Source organism: Lagopus muta, chromosome 24 (genome assembly GCF_023343835.1).
Source record: "Lagopus muta isolate bLagMut1 chromosome 24, bLagMut1 primary, whole genome shotgun sequence".
NCBI classification, from domain to species: Eukaryota; Metazoa; Chordata; class Aves; order Galliformes; family Phasianidae; genus Lagopus; species Lagopus muta.
In genome coordinates, this window is record NC_064456.1 from 1,082,831 (window position 1) to 1,103,427 (window position 20,597).

At 44.6% G+C, this 20,597-nt stretch overlaps 2 protein-coding genes across 3 annotated transcripts in view; one reads left to right on the forward strand and one right to left on the reverse strand.

Moving 5' to 3' along the window:
• The window catches only part of DRAM2 (DNA damage regulated autophagy modulator 2), a 9,058-nt gene extending 1,614 nt beyond the window's left edge, over positions 1-7,444 (forward strand). For both annotated transcript variants that reach the window (XM_048926371.1, XM_048926370.1), the window contains exons 2-9: positions 178-262; positions 2,160-2,317; positions 2,597-2,664; positions 3,228-3,367; positions 4,389-4,566; positions 6,301-6,383; positions 6,597-6,689; positions 7,098-7,444. In XM_048926371.1, the coding sequence (XP_048782328.1) occupies positions 2,187-2,317; positions 2,597-2,664; positions 3,228-3,367; positions 4,389-4,566; positions 6,301-6,383; positions 6,597-6,689; positions 7,098-7,205 (801 nt within the window). In that variant the 5' untranslated portion in view covers positions 178-262; positions 2,160-2,186 and the 3' untranslated portion in view covers positions 7,206-7,444. The remainder of the gene's footprint in view (positions 1-177; positions 263-2,159; positions 2,318-2,596; positions 2,665-3,227; positions 3,368-4,388; positions 4,567-6,300; positions 6,384-6,596; positions 6,690-7,097) is intronic.
• Positions 7,445-7,560: 116 nt separating this feature from the next.
• LRIF1 (ligand dependent nuclear receptor interacting factor 1) lies at positions 7,561-19,556 on the reverse strand. The gene is made up of 4 exons (XM_048926359.1): positions 19,393-19,556; positions 14,414-15,914; positions 12,655-12,933; positions 7,561-11,660 (listed from the first exon to the last, which is right to left on the reverse strand). Exons 1-4 carry the CDS (start codon positions 19,455-19,457, stop codon positions 11,196-11,198), a joined length of 2,310 nt encoding a protein of 769 aa, XP_048782316.1. The 5' UTR covers positions 19,458-19,556; the 3' UTR covers positions 7,561-11,195.
• Positions 19,557-20,597: the final 1,041 nt, after the last annotated feature.

A 20,597-nucleotide genomic window follows, 5' to 3' on the forward strand; every position in this document is an offset into this window, starting at 1 on the left:
CTTCACTTCTTAAACCACTTAAGAATAGAAAAAACATTGAGTCAAGCCAAAAGTGCACCTACCCAGAGTCCTGTGGCAGTGACTAACAGAAGATGCTAAGAAAGAGACTAGTGTAGATGAAAAGATTTAGAGTTACCTCACATCTGGAGTGTTTTCCTTCATATCTCAACCATTCAGGGGAAAATGAAGTGGATGGGGAGCTTCACCAGACGGATGACTCTGGATTCCTCTTGAGGAATTCATTCAACATCCTTATTCTCAGGTACGTGGCATGTTTGTTTGTTTGTTTGTTTGTTTGTTTGTTTGTTTGTTTGTTTTCAGGCAAAAATCTGTTAGTTCAGAAATAACGCTGAGGCACTGATAACATTTAAATGCTAAAGGCAAATCAAAATGCAGATACCAGACTGACTGCCCGAAGTTGCTTTGAAGTTGGAAACAGATTGCTGTGCAAAATATACATTTCTTTCATGCAGATTCCAAATTCACACATTTGAGATATGGGATTTTGAAGTTATATTCATTATGATCTGTTTTGCATGAGGGCCTTTAAATGAAAGTCAACATTAGAGGACAAATGTTACATTATCTTTAGCTTAAAAATGAAAGAATAAGGGTCAGAAAGCAAGCAGTTTCAGTGGTCACTTTATTCTTAAGATGTAGTTATCCGATACCTAATGTCTTCCTTACCAGCAGCTGAACCTTTAGTTTTATAAGGATGTAATTCATTCTTTTCAAGGTCTATCAGTCATGGGTGGCTGTTGCTCTGTCCCAGGAGCGTGCCTTGTTTGAACCACTGATACTGTAGGCTTCAAGGAAGCACAGGCACAAGGCGGTGATGAGTTTCTTGCAAATGAGCAATACTCATTATGCGGCATTAGCTGATGAATCTGCAGAGCTGGGCTTCCGTGAGCTTCCCTGGACACACAGGTGGAGGAGGTCAGCAGAAAGATGCACCTTGGGAAGAGATGCTTGGGAGCAAGCAGCAGCAGCGCGCAGGATGTACACAGCAGCAGTGCTGAGATGTGTGGGAGGCGATCAGCTCCGCTCTGTCGCAAGATTCACTCTTCTCTATTTTCAAATTCCTTTCCCTCCTGTGAAACGCATTAATTGTGCTTCCTGCCTCTTTCTCTCTCTTCGTTTTGCTAGTCTCCTGCCTTTTAGGCATTTCATGCCTCCTAAAGCCTCTCAGTGCTGCCTTATTTCTATATTCCCATAGTGCTATTGGCCTTTCGTCACATGCTGCTAGATCTTTGTCTGGGATGCCCTTGGATCTGCATTCTCTGTTATTCTTCTCCTTTTCACTGTCTCGTATTCCATTCACAGGTCCAGAACTGGATAGCATGTGAATACGTAGTTAGCAGTTTAACTCCACTGTAAATGGACCTTTCCCTCCCACCTGTAAAACTGCAGCACAGTTCTTCCACCCATAGTCATCAGTTCTTGAGTTCAAAGGTTGTGGCTGGTAGCAGTCAGCTCATGCTCGTAGGTATCTGCAATGTTATTTAAGTGATTCTTGTAACAGATGTTGAGTCACACAGCATGACAGGCACTAAATGAGTGCAGATATTAAAGTAATTTTAGGTTGTTTTCTCAATGTCTGCCCAGCTGATTGTTAATGGAAATGAGAGGCTCTATAGGAGCTACTATCAGTTAAATTGTCACTATCAGCACACGTCCTGTGTCACACATAACACTGTTCTAACACAGTGTTATGACTGGATGATCTTGAAGATCTTTTCCAACCGAGGTGATCTGTGACTCTCTGATGCAAGGGTGAGAAGAAAATAGAGTCAGTTATTCACAGTGACCCATCTGACCTTCTTTTGGCAGCAACAAATGCCAAGACATGCAGCAAAGTGACACTGGTCGCTGATTTCTTTTCTCGTGATCTTCTAAGAATTTCAGAGTTAACATTTCCAGATGTTATTTCTGCTTATTTATGATTGCTTCCATGCCCTGAGGTCAGATACTCACATTGGCTTTGCAGGAGAGGACTGAGAGCAACACCAAATGCATTCACATATGCACAAATGCATCCTGGCACAGCCTCTGTGATGAGAAGAGCCATCCCTGGCAGCACCTGCAGTCCATACGAATAGGCAGTTTGCCTCAGAAAAGCCAAATGTTGTTAGTAAATATTTCTGTTCAATTCTCCACAGTGTTCGGAGTTGGAAGTCAGCGTTGAAATGTGGTGGTTTCAGCAAGGCCTCTCTTTCTTGCCCATGGCTTTGGTTGTTTGGTCAGCAGCAACATTTGTGTTTTCATACATCACTGCAATCGTCCTCCACCATGTTGACCCTCTGGTGCCCTACATCAGGTTGGTAACATTCATACAATCTACATTTCCAACTGCAGAACACTGAGGCTGTACATGCGTGCCTCTAATTTTGATCTTTCAGATTTCCACGCTCTTATACATTTCCAGGTTTTAATGCTCCTTATTCACCTTTTGTGCTGAATGAAGATCAGAATAAAAGGAATATACCAAAAATGTTCATTCCTGGTTCTAAGAACAGCATGCTTCTTATGGTTTCTTTGTAGACTGAAAAGGAAACTTGAGTTGCAAATATTTTTAGTATTCATTTCTTTCTTCCAGTGATACAGGGACAATACCTCCTGAGAGATGCTTATTTGGGATCATGTTAAATGTTTCATCTTTCCTGGGTGAGTAGAGAAAGGTGTCCCTGGCAAGCTGCACACAGTTCTGGGATCACATGGTTTCAAACTGTTTACTTACTAAGATCATTAAACAGCTCATAATTCTCATCAAAGCTAAATTTCAGGCAATTAACTTATTTCTGTTAAGTGACTTAGAGGAAAATATATCACAGGAATGTTAGCTACCAACTGCAGATTCCAGAAGGCCAAAAATGCATGAGAGAGAGAGAGGAAGAAAGGAAGAAAGAGAGAGAGAGAGTGAGAGAGAATAAGAAAGAAAACAAGAAAGAGAATAAGAAAGAGAGGGAATAGTGGTAAGAGGAATATCAGTGCAGAATTAAGGAAGTCATCTTACTTGTGCTTTGGTTACAGAAAGAAAAATCAATGTACTTTTTCAAGTGAAGGAGACCAGAAAACCTTAGTAGGTCAGTTGTGTCAGCTTTGACTTCCACATGCCCACGTTTCCTAGGGCAGTTTTTGTACTTCAAACAGGTGCCCCCATCACTCAGCACATTCTCAGTTAAAAAAAGGAAAAAACAGTTTACTGCATTTGGGTTCTTCATTCTTAGGTATGGCCACCATGTATGTCCGTTACAAACAAGTCTATGCTTTGAATCCAGACAAATCCAGGATCATCAAGCTTAATAAGATTGGCCTTGTGCTGGGACTGATGAGCTGCTTTGGACTTTGCATCATTGCAAATTTCCAGGTTTGTGTCCAGAGTTGGGTGTTTGTTTACTGTGATAAGATGGGATGGGGGAGGGGGGGAATTAAAAGCAAAACTTTTGAGGGAAAAACCTGTTTGTTTGTTTGTTTTTCTAATCAAATTCTCTACAGAAAGCTGTTATAGGTAAGTTTGAATTTGGAGTTTCTTACATATTTCTGATTATCCACCGGGATTTGTGAGCAGCAAGTCACAAAATTCCGAACCATTAAAAGAAAGAGAAGTTCTCTTTCTGCAGGAAGCAGACTCTTGCACGTGCTTATAGGAGAAGTGAAAGCCGTGTCTCCAGATGACAGGACCACAGCTGTACGGTATTTTTACAGGGGAATCTGTGTGGGGCTGTAGCAGCGCCTTTTGCCACTAGAGGCTGCAGTGGCTCACTGCTCTCCGGCTGGATTAGGGCCAGGGAAAAGCAGCTCTTCAGAAGTTCCGCCTTTCTCTCATTTCCCGTAGCACAGCTCAGTCAGGGATAGGAGGAAAGGACAAACAAAGCTTGTTTAAACTGCAGTAGTTCAGAGAATTGCTAAAGCTCCTTGGTTTTAACCTCATTTGGGGGACTAGAATTGCATGTCATGTTTGTCTTCTGTTGCATTATCCTTCATAGACACAGAGATTCCCTGGCTACAAGTATTCAGCAGGCAGTCTGCTGTCACTCTTGTTACCTTCCCAACTGCAGGGATTCCTCCATTCAGTTTCCGTATTACTGCTCAGCGTGATAATGAAGGCAGCGTTGATGAATTCCTGTAATTGAGATATAGCTGAACTGTAAATTAGCTGCAACAACATCCCCAGAGCAGCAGTACAGAGGGCTGCCAGGCATTGGCTCCCAGCTAACTCTATGGGCTTCCAAGAAAATGTCTTAAGTGCTGGCACATTCCAGAACTCTTTCATTTGAGACATGAGAGGATGACTGTGCGCGTGGAGCACCAGCAGGTTATGGAAGGAAAATATTCCCAGAGTTGGAAATTAAACCAGGTTCTGTACAAACTGTTCTTTCTCTCCATAGAAATGTGTTCTGTATTACATCCACGTGGTCGGAGCCTGCCTGACATTTGGAGTGGGGGCCATTTACATGCTGGTTCAGACCATCCTCTCCTACTTGATGCAGCCAGAAGTTCACAGCAAAGACATCTTTTTGATCCGACTGGCCGTGCTGCTCTGGTGCTGCTCAAGCATTGCAAGCAGTATCCTTTCACTGCAACGCGCCTCCATGGAACAGAGCAGCTTCCACAATTGTATTTGCAGCTATGTTCCTTTAACCTGCTGGCAGGACAGACTGTGCTGCAGAAGATCTACCATCCTTAGTTTTACAGCTTGTATCATGGCTTTTCTATCCAGTTTTACAGCTTGGAAACTTCAGGAATAAAGGGCACCGTCAGGGTAAGCCTGCTAGCAGGTCACAGGCTAACAAAATGTTGCAGTTCTGTGATTGGGTACTACTAGAATGAGAAGTAGAAAATGTAGCATAAAAGAAAACACTGCCAACCCAACTGTGTGCAGCACAGTGCGCTCGTACAGCTGGATCCCTGAGCAGGTCAGAAAGTTCTGGCACTTATCACAGAAGCAGCTGTGGAATGCATTGCCAAGGTTGATTCAGAAGAGACATGTGACCTGCCATCTCCTCCCTTGCCCATCCTAGAAGTCAAAATACAAGAAGTTTCTGGCAGAGTTTCCCAACAGCCTCCCTTTGGCTCTGGAACTCATCATTCCCTTTGAGTTCCAAGTTCTGTAAGCAGCCATAGGAAGCAGCCATAGAAATCTGGGCAAACTCATTCAGAAACAGAGCATTTCTCCTATCCAGAGTTATCTGACAATTAGGAAACTGAACCAGCAGTTCCTATGTTCACTCCTAAACACTGTGTTTTGAAAATCGTGACTCAGTTGCATCAAACAGGATTACAACACTAAAGCGTTAGAATTTACATTCCAAAGACATGAGTCCAAAAATCATTGCCTAAATGCTGTTCCTGCTGCAGTTGAATTGAGGCCACCTATTTAATCCCTGCTGATTTTATTTATTCCTGGGCTGACAGCCAAAACCAACATTAAGCCATAGACCACCTCACTGATCACCAAGCTCCCATTCCTGCTACTGCAAAACAATGTAATTTGGGTCAGGCTGGTTATTGGTAACGAAGCGAGGAGGAAGAGGCTTGACACGGCAAGGAAGTCAGCTGTGAGATTTTTTTTGTGCTACAGAAGAATGAGATTTTCAGCTCCAAACAGTTAAGAGCCAAATACAATTGGAGCAGACTGAAAGGGAGCAACATGAACTGATTCAAGTTAAGAACCTTGTACAGATGCCAAAAAACCCCCACAAGATCTACAGAGGTCTGTAAACCAGTATGGTCTAACCAAAATTAGAGGGGAGTGTAGAAATAATACATGCATACCTATATATATGGAAGGGGAATCAAAGGGAAATTGAGTATTTCCTAAATTAACAGTTCATCATGTAGTAAGGGAGAAGTGGTAACAAGAAGTCGTCTCTGGCCATGGGAGAAGTGGTTGTTTCTGGTAGTGGAAGGCAGAAGGAGACCTAGAAATGCTTATCCACTGCTGGATAACTCAAAAAAACCCAATGCTGGAAATGGTAAGCATGGTGCACATCCATCACAGCCTAAGTGTTTCCATGCAGACGTTAAGGTTGATCAAGGAGGTACAACAAGGTGCAGTATACAGAGAGCAAAGATGACTGATGCACTTAGAATCAAGCTTTTCATGTTGAAGCAACCTGCAAGTCAAAGGGAACGATGCAGAACTGTTCACATCTCCGTTAGCATTCATTCTGCTGAGGAGACCTGGTAGAGAACACACAGGTCTCCTTACAGACTCCCTTTGAAGCACCCCAGTGCCAAGGCTGGAATTTCCAAGTTGCTCCTTCCTTGTCTTGAATCCTCCTTAACGTATTTCCACAGTGTTTGTTTCCTCAGTTGTCTTATACAGTGGCCTGTATGGAACAGATCTTGTGCAAAAGTTGCACTGGGACCCCCAGGAAAAAGTGAGTAAAAAAACAAATGTTTTAACAAACTCTTCTACTGAGTGCAGCACTTCATTTTTAGAGACCCCAGATATCCTAAGGGATTTTGCTTTCTGAACAGAGTAGTTGTAGATGCAGGGCGTTGTGTTCAAGCCAACTTTGTGCCATTACAGAGTCACCAAGACTTTCTCATACTGATTTTATTTTCTCCCCTTCTCTCTCCCTGTTACACAGGGCTACACGGCTCACATCGTCAGTACTGCCTCCGAGTGGTCATTAGCATTCTCCTTCCTCAGCTTTTTCCTCACCTATATTCGTGATTTTCAGGTAAAATCAACGTTGATGTTATGTGCTCTGTTTCTCCAGACTTCCAATAGCCTGACACGATGCAGGGTGGTCTCTCTGCCTGCTTCTAAGCTTGTGTGTATCAGTCATCAAGGCTGGAGGACCTGTGGTGTGAACAGCTCTGAGTGGTCCTTTCTTCCTCAGTAGGGTACACTCCTACTGCATTGGCAGCATCAGTCGAGCTCCAAGCAGCTTCACTTGCACGATCTGCCACAGTCACGGGAGGTTTGCTGTAGTGAATTATGAAGTTTATTATGTCCAGGAGGACAGCACAGGATTGGGTTAATAGTTCAGGAGCTGATCTGTGTTTTGGTCTTTCATCCAACTGTCCCTGCTGAACAAGTGATGAGCCTGCTAAGCTGTGGTTTCTTCCCTTTTATGCCTCCACAGAAAATTTCCCTGCGTGCAGTTGCCAGCTTGCATGGACAAACCCTTTATAACACACCACAGAGCTTTGCGACTGATGAGCAGAGGCTGCTGACAGCAGGGAGCATTTAATGAAGGCAAAGAGAACGAGTTCTCTGCACAACTCAGGAATGTAATAGCAATAACAGTTCGTACTTCTAAGTGTTTATTTTATATATAAAAGAAAAATGAAGTGATTGTATTCTACTTGACACAAAGGGCTTTGCTTTTAACCCACGCATCAATGCAACGTTATCAGTATTGAACACAAGCCTGTAACATTTCTACACATGCTAATGTCATGAAAGAATTAAATGAAGGTTATTAAAAGATACATGTGTCATCTCTTCCCAACGGAGAGGCAGCACAGAATTCACCTCCCTTGGCCTGTTCTCTGCAGTGTTCCCCATGCCAAGCACTTTGGGATGCATGGAATGCTTCCATCCCACCAGCTCTCCCATTGGAGCTGGCCTCTGCTGCCAGATGGGCAAAAAAAAAACCAAAACGCATTAAACATCAGGAACTGTGGTAGCTGGAAGATTACAAGTACCAGTGGAGTCCTGCATGTGATCTTGATGTGCTGTGTGCTTTTCTAAGCGTCCACAGTCTCCACTCTGACTTCCTTCCCCACATCGGTCCCTGTGGTAATGAGCCGGGTGGACTTTCACATGTTCCAGCAGTAACTTCTTGCACTTTTGTGCCTTGTTTCTGGAGCAGCATCTTTTCCCCTTCCACCTGCCAGCAGTGCTCTTCAAACTGCGCCATCTGCTCTATTCCTGCCACGTCCACCTGTGCAGGAAGCTGAAGGCTCTGCAAATTCTTTCTCCGCATCATCTCCCGCTGCCAACCTTGCCATCGGAAATCAGCCGCTTGCCCACATGTTGCAGGGAACCCAGGGTCACTTCCATGTGATCCAAAACAGCTTGAAAGGTGAATGTGCACATTTTCACGTGCACTTTTCATCACCTGATGAAAGCAGTCTGCAGCAGCTGGCTGCTGGCACAGTTTCCAGGCAGCCTCTCACGCTAAGCAACTCTGACAGCTGTGTGTTCTCATACAGAAGTGCTGGTGCCTTGGTGGACTGACCTCAAATGGAGCAGTAACACCTTTGTGCAGGGATAGTTCTTGTGTCCACACACTCTGACCACCACGTTAGGTTGATGTCAGCTGGCCCAGTGCTGCCTTTGCCTCCCAACCTGCTGTGTCCAGTGCTCAGTGCCACCTTTGTTCTTTCAGCCCACCAATTCCTAGAAGACTCCCACCGTCTCTTCATGAACGCTTGCTTGAAAGTGAGTTTTGTGTAAACACATCAAGCACGATGCCTTCTGGTGACCACTGATAGGACCCAAGGAATGGCACGGAGGTTCAGCTTGGACATCACAAAAAGGTTCTTCACCAGATGGTGGTCAGGTATGGATCTGGTTCCTCAGGGCATGGCACTATCAGTGCTAAGATCCTAGCTTCCACTTCACAAATAAATGCTCAGTAGATCATAGACTTCAAGGGACGAACAGTGCAGAAAAACCCAATCTGTGCTACAGACAACATGGCTGCATGAGGAGCAGTTCCAACGACCTGCAAGGTCCTGGGCTGTTAAGTCACTTTGCTGCTACAACTTTCCCATATCGGCACACCAAGAGGTTTGTCTTCGCTCTCAGAGATCCTCTCAGCTTCCAATAGAGCTCTCCAAGAGAGATGCCTGCTCTTGCACAGATGGCTTGGCTTCGACTTCCTGAATTGCCCATTTTCCATTACTCAATCACAGGGAACCAACTTCTTCACTTTCTTCTAACAAATCTGACTGATCACGTTTCTTCAAAACCTTGCAGCAAGGATTCTTCTCTGAATTTTCACTATTTTGTCATAATCTCTACAGAAAACAGAGGAGTAAGCAAGCAGTTTGTTAGAGGAAAAGAGGTTGCGAAAGAAAGGTGATATGTGATAAATCCTGAAGGATTTAAGAGGATAAATGAACAGAGCTTGATCTGTTTCGCTGCACATCATCAGAATGTAAAGATGTTAAGACAGATGACAGGATAGATAGAAGACATCTGTTGGAACAGCATCGCAACCAGTGAGCACAGCACCAGACACAAGGCAAGAGGCTGCTTCTCTTTCCTGATTGCTGTCCCAGTGTGCTGGCTAGGATGGACACAGCTTTCTTCACAGCAGTCTGCACAGTGCAGCATTCTGGGTTCATGACAGTGCTGGTAACACACCAGCACTGTGGCTGTTGCTGAACAGTACCTGCACAGCATCCAGGTTCTCTCTGTTTTCCACTCTACCCTCCAGCAGAAACGTAGAAGCGAACAGAACCAGGACAGCAGACCCCAAATTACCAAAGCGATGCTCCATGCCACGTAACTTCATGGGTGTTTGTTGATTCTGTGTGCACCTTTCCAAGCAACCATTATGTATGCTGGTCTCGCTTCAACCAAGAGGTCAAGCATCAGCCCGCTGATGGCACACACTGAATTCTTTATTTTGCTTCGCCTGCATGCACAACGTTCACCTCACCTATTAAACTGCATTTATCTCAATCCACAAATCTTCTTGCCTTCTGCATTCTCCTCACGCAATGGGGAAGGTAAATGAGCAAGCAACTGTGCTGGCTTATGTCAACCCGCCGCACCCAATACGCAGTGAATAGTCCCACTTTTCCCACAAAACACTTCAAGACAGGCTTAACCAAACTTACGCTGCTTCCATACTTTCAGGAACAAGATGAGACAAATGTTTTCCTCATTGGTGTCATTCACTGATCAAAAATCCCACCTCCCATAAATTAGCCTCTGTGCTTTGCATATTTACCAAGAAAGTATGTGTAATTCACTTGCTCTCTCTTACAGAGCAAGTTCCACAGGGATCTGTGATGTTGAATAAAGCCGTAACTAGATAAGAAAAAGCAACGCTAAGTTCTGTTAGCAGTGCATTCATGGCAGCAGCAATAAAGACTTCAAAGAACTGCATGAAGTCCTTAAAAATTCAGTGATGTGACAACATTTAATGTGGCACAAAGGGACATGGGTCAGCGATGGGACCTGGTCAGCTGATGGTTGGACGTGATCACCTTGAAAGTCTCTTCCAACCTAGCTCATCCTGTGACATGGACAACAGAGAGGAGCAGAAGGCCTCCATACCACATGACATTGCATGCTGGGGAAACACTCTGAAGAGCTATAAAAATCATGATGGCAAAGACAGCTTCGGTGCTCTTTCTCTTCTACAATGCAAAACGTAGGCAGCATCAAACGAAGGAGACATTCAAATAAAGACTGAACGAGTTAACGGAAGAGACATTCATCAGGAATTCTTAAAGATACCACTCACAGACAAAGAAATGTATCTTTTTTGCTTAAATAAGGAATGATTCAGTTTAACTCATTAAAGTAAAACAAACAACCCACCCTACCCAACAACCAAATAATCCTACAACCAAACTTCAACATTGCACATCTGTCAAAGGCCTTATAAAGGCTTACAACAATAACTGCAGGAAACACGTACCGAAATAACTTTGCTGGTACACTTCAGCAGCTGCTAGTACTGGTTCCCCTGGATATCAGCATCATTACTGCCTGAAAACTAATCCCCAAACCTCTTAAATAGCATTTATTAAACACTGACCATGGACCTTTTATGACAAGTGACAGTTCCTAGTAATTCACAAAAGCTGTCATGCAGTATAAAATATTAAGAAAACAAAAAAATATACATTTACAAGGGGGGAGGGTGCTATTTGCACTCTGTCTCTAACAGATGGGCTACAAATTTCCAAATTGGGGAAGTTTATTTTCTAAGACTAGTAGAGAAACCCCTTTAATGCAAAATACAGAGGATATGCTAAAAATAGTAAAAACACTCTCTTCTGTATTCTGATACGCATACATGTCCCAGAAGCACAATCTGGTGGTCCAAGTCTTTTATTTCTAGTCTTTAGTAGGAAAATTATTTTTATAAATACACATTATAAATTTCCTCAAGGTCCTCCGTTTTCCAGAAATATTCACCTTCATTCGAACGCAAAATTTCTTCTTCACGTCACTGAGATGAAGATGAATACGGTTCAGACCACCACCACCTTCAGTATTTCAGATTTGCTGCATTTTTTTTACGCATTTCCTCAAGTGCTGCTTCCCGCTCTCTCAAGAGCTGCTTGAGTCGTTTTATCTTCTCGTCCCGGATCGTTTCATCCAGGTCTGGGGGAGTCAAAGGGAAAGCATCATCTCTGAAAGAGCCTTCAAAAAGTGAAGCATGGTCTTCACAGGACACTAACACTGGAATATCTGAGTCTGTAACATCGCTGTTTTGGGAGCACGGCTCTCGCTCAGCGTCTGTTGAGGATACAAAGTCTGTGGAGATGCTTCGCTGCAATAAGGCAGGTGGAGGAGAAACACTTCTGTTTAGTGTGATAGAACTTCGGCCACTGTATTCTGAACTTGAACTCGTGGCTGACTTGACTGATGCTTTCCTTCTCTTTCCACTGTCTGGCAGTGAAGATTTTGTTTTTCTTTTCTTAGATAAACCCTCTTCTAGATCCAAAATAACCTGTAAGATCAAGAAACACACAAAGACGCTCCTGTTAAACTGAGGACCATTTGACATGACGTGATCACAGTTACTGGGCACATATTGCAGGAGTTACTTATTGCTTGTTTCTTAGAATCACTTTACTAGGCAGTAGATCTGCTCAACATAGGGTTCTCCACATACAGTCATCAAAACATGAAAAGGCCTTTGACTGAGTACAACCATACAAAAGAAAATGTAGAACACAAAGGCTGAACAGAACCACTTTCTATGGATAAAAATCATTTTCATGCATTAAAATGCAAGGCTTTACAATAAAGGAACCTTTCCAGAAGCACTCCAGAATGTTCCTATCCAATGACAAAGGACTAAGTTCATAAAGACACTGCAACTCTCAACACCTCACAAGTACATGAGTAAATTTCTCTAAACAACACTGATTGTGACAAAGTGGACAGCTCTTTTGTGAAGTGAGACACATCTAGCTATGTGAACGTCTGAAGTGCCTTCAAATAACAGCACTTGCCTGATCTGGAATACTCAGATAAAGCTGCCCAGGAAAATTCTTGATTGCTCTGCATATATCCATTGCACTACTTGATATGCCTAATTGTTTGTAGAAGGCTAAATACGAATCAGGGTCACAGAGGTATAGCTCCTACTCCCATAAATGCTGTCCTTTTCACTGTTCAGTCATAACTAGTGGGTCAGCATCATCAAAGCATTTGCTCTTCAGGTTTCTTCCAGCTGAACCCAGAAAAGAGGATAAGAAAGAAAAAAATAATAATAAAAGAGTACTCAGGTCATACTGAAATCACTCAGCTCTGCAGCAGTACAGAAACAAGTCCAAGGATCAGCTCCCATCGTGATCTAACAATTATCGACTTCCCCTGACAAATCCAGAGGTGAGACGGCCCAGGCAAAAAGCACAACCCGCGTACTGACGACACTCACACTGCCTTCTGAACGTGCTGCAGTACACATATTTTAGCACCGAAAAAAGTCAAGGTACCTTTTCCTCTTTAATACATTCCTGATGTCGGTCTGTTATTGTCACATCTAATGAGGAGGAAGTGCAAGAATCATTTTTCTTTTCCAAGCTGTTACTGGAGCTCACCCTCTCATCTGGTTTCTCACAGGAGGTTGTTAGTGGTATTCTCTTAAGGTAGACTCTCTCCTCCTTATAGAGACCAAATTTTGTCCTTAATTGCAAATACTGTTTCCAATGTGGCTTCTCTTGGTCTTTGTTTTGATTAACTTTTCCTAGTGAACACATCTTTTTACGCTGGACCTGCAATACAGAAACAGTAAGAGAAGCATGAATCTCTCCATGTATGTAAAAGCCTTAGTTTACTCAAAGCCCTAATGACAATTTGTTCTTTTCCACGAGTTGCATTTAAGACAGGTAAGCCAATTTTGAGGAATTACAGGCAAATTATCATAGGCCTAACATTAATTACTTAAAACATCAGGTGCACTGCACAATATCCAGTAAATGCCAAGTCCAACTAGTAAACTACAGAATTAAAAGAAGCAACAGGGGCATCACCTATCCTAAAGGCCATAAGTATCAAAGGCAAATAACAAAAGATCAGTGTTCTATACGTCATCGCTTTCAGGCTGATGAAAACAATTCTTATTTGCATTGTGGTTGATAATACCAATGAAGCTCTATTAACCACCTCTAACATCTAATCCTCACTGTAACCTGAACTGGCTTTTTTAATATGCAAGATCAAGCTCACATCATTACATCTGGCACCCAAAGGCTCGCAAAGTTAAGGACCAAAAGAAAACAACTGAAATGCTATTTTTCACAGATATTAAGTCAAACGCTACCACTTGCCATCATAAAGTCCTCACGGAAAAAAAGTCTACTTGAACGATTTTTTGGGAGTGAGGAAGAGATCCTACAGTCTACTGCAATGAATAAATGCCTGAAATGTGCATACACACACTTATCTGACATTTCTCTTTGGCCTGGGCAACAGAAGTATACACTTCCTTCCGAATGATTCTTCACCTGGAGGCAAACTCCTTCTGTCTTCAGAAGCAATTGAAATCTTGACTTGCAATCCTTCATAGGTACAGAGTTTGTGGAATTTGCAGCTATAGACTTTGAGATATTTCCTATGCTATGATTTTAGAAGAATACATAGGCAGTCAAAAGGGGGACAGCTCTGTTGCCATTGAAGATTTTGAGCTTCGCCTGCCTGATATCAAGCCACAAGACAAAGAATCCCACTGCATCACAGCATGAAAGAAAGGAAATGTAGCTCTTGCCTTTGGCTCTATCAGCCAGCAGAAATTGGAGGAGGAACATCAGATTGTCTCAGAATGAAAACCTCTACTTGACCGCTTGTCTTCCTTTCACATCATTCCAAGCTTCCCTACTTCACCCCATGCCTACAGCATCTGGCAGCAATGTTAAAAAGCAGAGAGCAACCAGAGCTTAAAGGCTGAACAGCTTACCCATATTCTCATGTGCGATAACTAATCTTGTGAAGAAATAGAGACATCTTCTCCCTGCCTTTTTTTTTTTTTTCCTTTATGCCTTTTCCCATTTGCACAGAGCAATTTAACTGGGAAAAGAATAACCTTTTCAGCTTTTGAACTAAAAAAATAAAATAATCTAATTTTAAACCAGCATTTCTGGTGACAGGTTACAAGGTAGAAACAGTCCGTCAACTTATGAAAAAGCCATTTCACTTAATCAGACCCAGGAGCATATAACAAGCAGAGACTGAGATTGTCACGTTTATTGGAGTTACCTTTTGCCAGTCTTCACTGAAAGCACACTCATGTTCACACTGAGGTAAAACAGCACTTGCTGCTTTGGGGGAATGAATCATTTCCTTGCCATCTTGGCACGTATTTTCCTGCATCCCTAACGCCGTAATTGGGGTCGTTCCACTTGAGATGCTCTCCATGAAGGGCAAACTCTTTCCCTGGTTTACAGTGGAACTCTGCTCCTCAACACTTGGTATCACCAGAGCTGCAGATGCAGATTTTAAGTCATTTCTTAAACTTCCAGGTGAAGAAGCTACTTTAGGATCTTTCTGAGGTAACGGCACTCCTTTGTTTTTGGATAATACCAGATTCACCACTTTATTGCTTATTTTAGTGACTTCAGTAGAATCAATTAGCTTGGATGTTCCCTTTTTAAGTGAAGCACCATAAGAGGAAGATGCCTGCACGTCAGCTTGGGCCGACAGAACATCAGAACCTCTCCTGGTCAATAAATAGACTTTCCCATTGCACATGACCAGAGCATTATCCTTAATGGACGTGATTTTTGTTTTGCTTACACCAGAACCAGTAGAAAAGCGTGACAAAATATTTGCAGAGTTCACTTCTACATTCTTCATATCTGACAAAGTTTTCAAGATCTTAGAAGCCACGTTATTTGATGACTTTACAGGAATAAGGCAGGGCGCTGGCAACTGCGGACTTTCTCGCACAATCCATTTCATTGGTGCGTGCTGGCACTGCTGACCATCAGACGTTCCTGTCTCAGGAGAAGAGCTGTGTGCCTTTTGTGGTGCTGCCATTAGCAACGTTTTTGAAACATCTGGGGCAGGTTTGGGGTTGTCAGCTTGCAAACGCTTGGGAAGTACTGTTTTCACTGCGTTCACAGGTGACACATAAATCACCATTGGCATTTTTTTACTATCAGCTCCATCAGACACATTTGTTGCTGCAGCGGCAAGTATTTTTTGCTGGATTGAAGCCGGTAAAAAAGAAGCTGGGACAGATTTCACTTCTGCATCCGCTGGTATCTGGAGGTGGTGGCCAGAGGGCAGAACTGGAGGCTTCACAGAAATGGGATTATCTTTGGTGTTTCCCAACATGTGTGCAGTGTGACTCTGCTCAGATGAACTCGTTACGGCAGCGTTCTGCAAAGACCGTCTATCAACCGAAACACAACTACTCTGAACGTCAGCAGCTGATTCTGTCGTTACGCTTTCTTTATCAGAACCTGCTCTAACACCTCCCTGTTTGTCTAACGTCCTTGCAAGGATAATCTTTCCAGAATTAGGAGACTGAAAAACAGGTATCTTAACAGATGAAGATGCAGCAGTACTGGCAAGCTGTGTCTTAAAAGCAAGATGGACTGGACTAGAAACATTCACGTTAGGATTATTTGACATGGCTGAAGACTGAACTACTGGCACAAAGTTTCCAGAAGGTTTAGAAATTGGGAGTAATTTCAGAAGGTTTTTTCCATCTGGTCCCGTCGTCTGAACTACTCGGTACATACAGCCTGCAATGCTTAACAAAACAAAGAAAGGAGACAAGAAAGAAAAAAAAGAAAGAAAGTATAAGTGAACACAGCACAGATATTTTAATTAATGTCCATCAGTGAATTGTACACCCAGTGCTGCTATGCCTTAGAAACAGACTAGCTATCAAAAAACTCCAGATCTGATTTTCAGCAACCACAGAGGCAAAAATCACGTTGATCATACTATATATACATTTTGGGTTAGCATTTCAGAATACTACAGACTAAACATCACATCCAACAATTACACCATAGAGAAGCAAGAAAGAGCGTCCTTCTCAGATAACAACGAGGTTAAAGACCCAAGGAAACATCTTAAATTATCCTTTTCTTCTGCTCACTGGGCCTTTTGCTCCTTGCTGTATTAACATCCATAGTTAGCGATAAGAAGTACGAATTTCAGGAAAGCTTCAGGAAAATACAGGCAGATTAATCACTTGACAAGATGGAAGCAGAAATTACTTTAGACAAACTAGTGGAAAAAATAAAATAAGATGCAAAATACATTCACTTTGTGAAATAAGATGCACGGTGTCCAACTCATTTGCCTACAGCTCACCTGCTCATTCTTTCTCTGGACAGACACGTGCTACAAGGTCAGTCATCTTCAAAGAAATTAAAGAAAACGAATGTAATCAAGGAACACATGGAAGTTCTGTATGACTTATAGAAACAGGAGTCTAAGAAGAAAAGGGCTTCAAGAACTAGAAGGAACACAGAGAATCAGAACCGCTGAAATCTGAAGATGCAGATGTGAAGACAAAAAGTCAAAACAGCAGACAGACAGAACCTCATCAATTTGACCTCATCAATTTGAAAGTTGTGACTGCTTCAAATGCCAAGATAGGAATGACATAAGACTTTCAAATCCATTGCAAGACAGAGAGACGCTCCCACTCCGCACGAGTTCCCATGAACGCACGGATCTTCCCCAGAGAACTCCTGGACTCTCAGTGTAACAACCTACTGCCCCAAGCACTGCCAACAGGGCACAGCAGGCTGATGCCAACAGGAACGGAACAGTTCCTCTCGCTAGAGTAGAAAAGATCCAATGAACAACACGTAGCTTCATGGCTTGACATCAGAACCAGGATAAAAAGTCAAAGCTGCCAACTCGAGCATCAGTCACCAAAAATATTCTAGTTCTGTCCTACTGACTTTCTACATCAACAAATTAACTGAAAACATGATCTTATTTCCCAAACTCAGTCCAGATGACAACAGTACTGCGTTCTGCTTGCTGTCAAGTAGTTTTTCAACCACTGAAACTTTTTTTCTGGCAGCCAAGTAATACAGCTGGGTCTTCCAAGTCAGCTTAGAATACAGCCATTAGTAGAGAACATCCACGCATGAAGCCGTTGCATCTGCTCAAACGTGGTCCTTTCCCAGCAAATGAGAAACCAGAAGGGCGCTCTTGACTCCCTGATTAGATCAGCTCCTGGTTGTCAGAGATGGCATTTCCCTTGATGGCCAATATAAATGTCTGTGCTACTGTCTGTCTAAAGGCTTTAGACATGCAGAGTTTTCTTTGCTGTAACCTTACAGGTAGCACTTACCAAAGTATTGGACAATTATGTCCAATTTCATTTCTAGGCATTCTGTGTGGAAAAAGAAGAAACTGAAGTAATTTATCGGTGCAGCAGTCAGGAAATTCTTTGTTTTAAAAACAACAGCATCCTGGAAATGACAGCATTGCCAACATGCCACGTAGTTCTTAGTGGATGCTACCAGAGCAGTCAGTGGTAAAACAGAGTAGGACGTTTTGGAACCAGAAAGGTCAGCTGATAGAAACTAGCACGGAAGCATCGTGATCTTACATAAATATTTCTGCTTAAATGAAGAGCAACAACTAGAAACACTTGAATGTTTGAATGTAATTAAAGCAGAAGAAAATAAACAAACAAACAAACAAAAAAAAACCCAACGTGTTTTTTGAAGCACTTTTAAACCTCCCAGCTCCACTGATGATGCAGAACCACGAAGCTCAGCACTGAGCTCCTAGACAGCACTGCGAACCACCATCCAAAATTCTCAACAGAGGTGACACCAAAGTGACATTTTCTTCAGCAAAAACCGTTATTTTGCTACAAAGACAGCATGTGTGGCAATACCAAAAGCTTCCTCCTCAACTACAGGAGTTGAGCATTAAGCAACCAAGGAAAGCAGTGATAAGAGAAGGAAACAGGAAGGAAGGATATTTTTAACATATATATAAATAAGCACCACTTTCATATCAAGCTAGAAGAACAGAAAGTAGATCCTGTATTTTTCTCTGTTGGAATGATTCCTGTTTTCTTCACTCATACAATCAACCACAGCAATATCTTTCTATTGCAGTCTTTTCTTTCTGGTGAGCTGCTTTTCCAGCTGCCCATCTTCCCAGGTAACACTTCAGAAACAACTTCCTCCTCCTAACTATGAATAAACCAATCAGGGACCACAAGTTCTACAAACCTCAGAAAACCAACTTCATTTATTTCAATGGGCACAGTCAAATCCTGGAAGCGGCCAAACAAGACTGAGCATAAATTGGAGGCCTAAGCCCAGGAACAAATTAAAGCAAACTGACTGCAGTTCACATTCCCTTCATACAGCCATGTCCTGTCCATGCCTAAACTGAGCATCATAATTAAGTTTTGCTGTTATCACTGAACAAAGTCTAGAAAGCGATTCTGACTTGCTGTGCGAAGCCAGAAATCCTGCCCAGAACTTTGGTGAAAGCCTTTCCCAACAGCTTCTTATTTTCCCATAATCCAGCAACTTTCAGCAACGGCAGCAAAAAGCATTCAGTGCTGGTTCACAGCTCTGTACAGAAACACTTTCTCCGGCCCCAAAACAGCCCTTGCGATAGGAGAACAATTAAGAACAATCAGGACAATCAGGAACAATTAGTAACAATTAGAACAACGACTCCCAGCACCGCTCGCCATGGAGCGCCCACCAATGCTCCCAGCACAGCCGGCCCAGCCGCGCCGCTCGCCGCCAGCCCCGAACGGCAGAAGGCCCACAGCGCAACGAGCGGCCCCACAAGGACAGCAGCCGGGCGCAAAGCCGCCGTGCAGCCGGGAGCCGGCGGGCCCGACCGCGCGTCTCCTTCCCGCACGTCGCCCCGTCGAAGCGCCCAGCGGCCGGAGGCGGGACACGCGCACTCGACGGCCGCCCGGCCCTCCCGCTCCCGGCTTCCCCCCGGATCCTCCCCAGCCCAGCGCCCCGCGGCGGCCGCCCGGCCCCGCGCGTTGCGGCCTCGCCCCTCTCAGCGCCGGGCCCCGCCGACGGCGCGAGGAGGGTGGCGGGACCGTACCTGGCGGGTGGCTCCCTGCTTGGCCGTACCGGGCCCTGCCGAGCCGCCTGGGAGCGCGGCGGCGGAGACGGCGGCGGCGTCGTTGCCCGCCCCCGTCCGCCCTCCGCCGGGAGGGGGCGAGCGCCGGGCCGGCCCGCACCGCGCCGCCCGGGCCCGGTACTCACAACTGCTGTGCGCTGCCCGACCGCTCCTCTCGGCTCCGCGAGGCCCCCGGCGGGCGGCGGGACATGGCGGAGCGGCCTCAGCCGCGGGGCCGAGCGCAGAGCCGGCTGCGAACAACGGCCGCGGCGGGAGGGGCGCGGCGGGCCGTCACTTCCTGTACAAGAGCCACCGCTCGGGGGCCGCTTCCGTTCCGGACACTTCCGGGAGAGAGAGGAAATGGAACGCGACTCCGCCCTGCGGCAGCGAGGGACATTGCGAGCGGCGGCGGCGGCACTTCCGGCCGGAAGCGGTTGGCGGCGTTGGGGTGGGAGAGCTTCTCGCGGGACCGGAAGTAAGGGAGTGAAGGAGTCGCTCCTGGCGCCCCCTCGTGGCCACATGGCGCCATCGCAGCGCCCCCTGCCGGACTCGGGGCGCACAGTGCCGCTCCGCTCCCCGCACACAGCGAGCAGCAGAACCTCGCGCTGAATCCATTCGTGCAGCCTCCAAGATTCGCGGCGCCTCTGTCTGTCACGAGAGGAAAACTTTACTGGAGAGCAACTCGGTGACATTTTGCTTTGCCTGACTGCAGATTGTCACAGCAATGTGAATGCAGAGCACACGAGGGGCTCCTCGCTGTGCTGGGAGGAGCAGCTCAGTGGAGCTCTGTTCTTCCACCTGTGTTGGCAGATTGCTCTCACCCATGATTTCCTACTCTGACAAAAGTGGCCCAAATAGTGGCTCAGACATTTCATTGTCCATTCAAAGTTGAAGTTCTTATCACAGTAGGATCCCCATTTCCAAGCAACATTTACTGCAGAGCTTTCACTGCCACAGGATACTGCTGAGCTTATGGGGAATGAGGGAACTTCATCTCTGCTTGGTCACCAAGAAACGTCTTCCAGCTCCACTGCTCTTGCAGTTTCCTGCTCAAGTGTTTCTCCTACATAGCTTATTCGCAGACACAAATCTCAGTTCTTCCAACCAAAGACCAAACCGTGCAGCTGCTTTTCAACAAAAGGTGTTGAACCTCCACACCTGCAGTCTCTCCTCCTAGGAAGCAATGCCACTCCATCCTCATGCACACCTATGACCAGCGAGCACCCAAAGTCTTTGCTTGCACAGCAATGCTAGACGTGACACTGAAACAGCAAAAGCTGTCCTCTTTGGAACACGAAGGAGATGAGTGTGCCTTAAAAACACAGTGTAATACCCAGCTCTGCATCACTGC